Below are 2,866 nucleotides of genomic sequence, written 5' to 3'. Positions count from 1 at the left end.
TATATATATATATATATATATATATATATATATTATATTATATGTGTGTGTATATATATATATATATGTGCCCATGTATGCATGTTTGCAAATATGTATGTATGTGTGTGTGTTTGTATGTGTGTTTGTTTGTGTGTGTGGAACAGAATGTATTTACGTGTTATTAAATCTCAGTCGTTAGGATAAAAATCAAATGAAATTAACTCGGTATAATAGCTTCCGTTGCTGTTTTGGAATTCTCTTTCACTAAAGTTTCTCCTTCAACCGATGTCTTCTGAGCCGTCTCCAAGTGGTCGATATGCGAGTTGTCATTCGACAGATGTATGCTGTTTATGTCGGTCTTCCGACTGGACGCTGCTTGTGGCTCCGACTCAACAGACACGAGATGCACAGCATTAGGAGTAGCTAAATCCTCTACACCACCACTGCCACCTCCACCACCATCAGCATCACCGCCACCACTTTTACTACTACTGTTACATGTTTTCACAGCTCCTTTATCAACACTGACAGCTTCGCCTGTTTGGTCATTGCTAACAGCTAATTTCTCCACAGCATCTCCAGATTTGTCTCCTTTGCTGGTAACTTCCAAGTCTGCAGCACTTGTTTCTGAGATTACACTGGCTTCGACATTAACTTTAGCCACTTCTGTCATAGCATAACCTTTTTTATCAGTTGCATCTGAGGAAACAGTGTCTTTGAGGTTGACAATTTCCTCGGAATTGGTCACTGTTGCTTCTTCTTCCCCTTTGGTAGCAGGTTTCGTTTGTTCATTGGCTTTTAACTTCTCTTTCGAAGAGTCCTTTGATATCTGGTCTTTGTCTTTCTTGTCTGAAAGTGCGGAATTAGAATGGCTTAGTTTTGCGTGTGGCACACAGACATAGACAGGTCTGTAAAGTACAACCTCTTCAGTGTGTTCATCTTCGTCACCCATGTATACGCCACCAAACTGGAACTCTGAACTGATGTAGATGCCACCTTCAACATGGCTCACAGCATTCTCTGAAAACAGACACAGAAATAAGGGGTTTATTAGACAAGTTAAGCAACACTTAGACAATTAGACAAGTTAAGCAAACTTAATGGAATTCTTGAACCCTTTTGATACCAACCTGGAAGACTCCATTGCTTGTTTATGATATTTCATGTTTCAAAGTGATCTAAATTAAACTTTCCATCAAAATTTTATGTTAATTCATGATCCCAACACCAGTTTAATAAAGACAAAGTTAGTTTTAATAATTCTTTCATTATTTTCAAAATTAATAGTATTTCAAGAGAAATATGGTAACAAAAGAATTAAAGTCATTTAACCCTTTCGTTACCAACCTGGCTGAAATTGGATTGATACAAACCCTAAATTCCTGGAGTTCTTCAAATGTCAACCTATTTAATGTCTGCCAAATTTCACATGCAAAGCATAGGTTTTAACCAATGCTTTATAAGCAAAATGCTTAAGGCTACAATTGAAGACATCCATCACAGTTGTTGCCCAGTGACAGCAAACTCAGGACCATGTGGTCGTTAAGAAAATTCCTTAATCATACATTACACAGGCATGTGATGTGTCTATAAATATGTGTGTGTGTCTATGTGTGTTTATAGATGAGTATTTATAAATGTGTGTTTGTATGTATGTGTATTTTAGGTGTATGTAGTTTACAAATATGTATGTACCTCTGCTTATAAATGTGTGTGGTGTGTGTGTGTGTGTGTGTGTGTGTGTGTGTGTTTAAATGCTTTTTATGTTTGTTTGATGACTCTGCAACAATGCAATCCTCTCCTCATATACAACAACAACGTCGTCGTTGTCATCGTCATCATCATCACCAGCAGCAGCAGCAGCAACAACAAGGGGGTGGTTAATACTCACCATATCTGACTTCAGGTGCTGGACTGTTTGGAATACGGAAAGGAACTGTTCCGATTGTTATTGGGAATTCAATATGGAGGACGTCACCAGTTTTTTCCATGTGTAGATATACCTAAGATATACAATACAGAGAAATAAACAACAACAACAACAACAGCAACAAAAATGACAGTTATTAGCCAAAGAGAGAGGCACTATGTGGCCTGCAGCCTTTTATTTTGTGGCCCACTTGATACTTTCTTGAAATGGGTTTATTTCAACAAACATTTAAAAAAATTTGATTAAAAATGAAAGATTGTAAAGAAAAATGAAAAAGAAAGATACTTCTGTTTTTGCAATGATAATATTTCATGTTGAATCAACAATCATTCATTCATATATACTTCTACACAGTATCCCTCTACCAAATTCACTCACAAGTCATTGGTTGGCTCAGGGCTAGAGTAGAAGACCTTTCACCAAGGTGTCACACAATGGGACTGAACCCCAAACCATGTGAATGCAATGTGAGCTTCTTAACCATTCCACTGACCCTACACATACAGCCATGCCTTATGAAAAAAGACCAAAAAAAGCCCATTCTTACAGTAACGAATCTTAGATTACATAACTGGCACTCCGTTGGTTATAGGGATGAGGTTTCCAGTTGATCCAATCAACAGAACAGCCTGCTCGAGAAATTAATGTGTTGGTGGCTGAGAACTACACAGACACATGTACCCTTAATGTAGTTCGAAGGGAAGTTCAGCGTAGCATACAGAATGTGACAAGGTTGGTCCTTTGAAATACATTACTCATTTTTGCCAGGTGAGTGGACTTGCAGCAACATGAAATAAAGTGTCTTGCTCAAGGACACAATGTGTCGCTAGGAATTGAACTCACAACCAAATGACTGTGAGTTGAATACCCCTAACCACTAAGCTATGTGCCTTCAAACACATACATATATATATATATATGTGTGTATATATATATATATATATATATATATAT

At 37.3% G+C, this 2,866-nt stretch overlaps 1 protein-coding gene across 4 annotated transcripts in view; it reads right to left on the bottom strand.

Annotated features, from left to right (window-relative positions):
- Positions 1-23: 23 nt before the first annotated feature.
- Positions 24-2,866, bottom strand: part of LOC106871347 (uncharacterized) — a 103,516-nt gene continuing 100,673 nt past the window's right edge. For all 4 annotated transcript variants that reach the window (XM_014917749.2, XM_014917750.2, XM_052975921.1 and 1 more), the window contains 2 exons: positions 1,874-1,985; positions 24-1,002 (listed from right to left, as the gene is read on the bottom strand). In XM_014917749.2, the coding sequence (XP_014773235.1) occupies positions 200-1,002; positions 1,874-1,985 (915 nt within the window). In that variant the 3' untranslated portion in view covers positions 24-199. The remainder of the gene's footprint in view (positions 1,003-1,873; positions 1,986-2,866) is intronic.

This window comes from Octopus bimaculoides, chromosome 23, assembly GCF_001194135.2.
Source record: "Octopus bimaculoides isolate UCB-OBI-ISO-001 chromosome 23, ASM119413v2, whole genome shotgun sequence".
In the NCBI taxonomy this organism is placed as follows: domain Eukaryota; kingdom Metazoa; phylum Mollusca; class Cephalopoda; order Octopoda; family Octopodidae; genus Octopus; species Octopus bimaculoides.
This window is presented reverse-complemented; position numbering and strand designations above follow the sequence as displayed.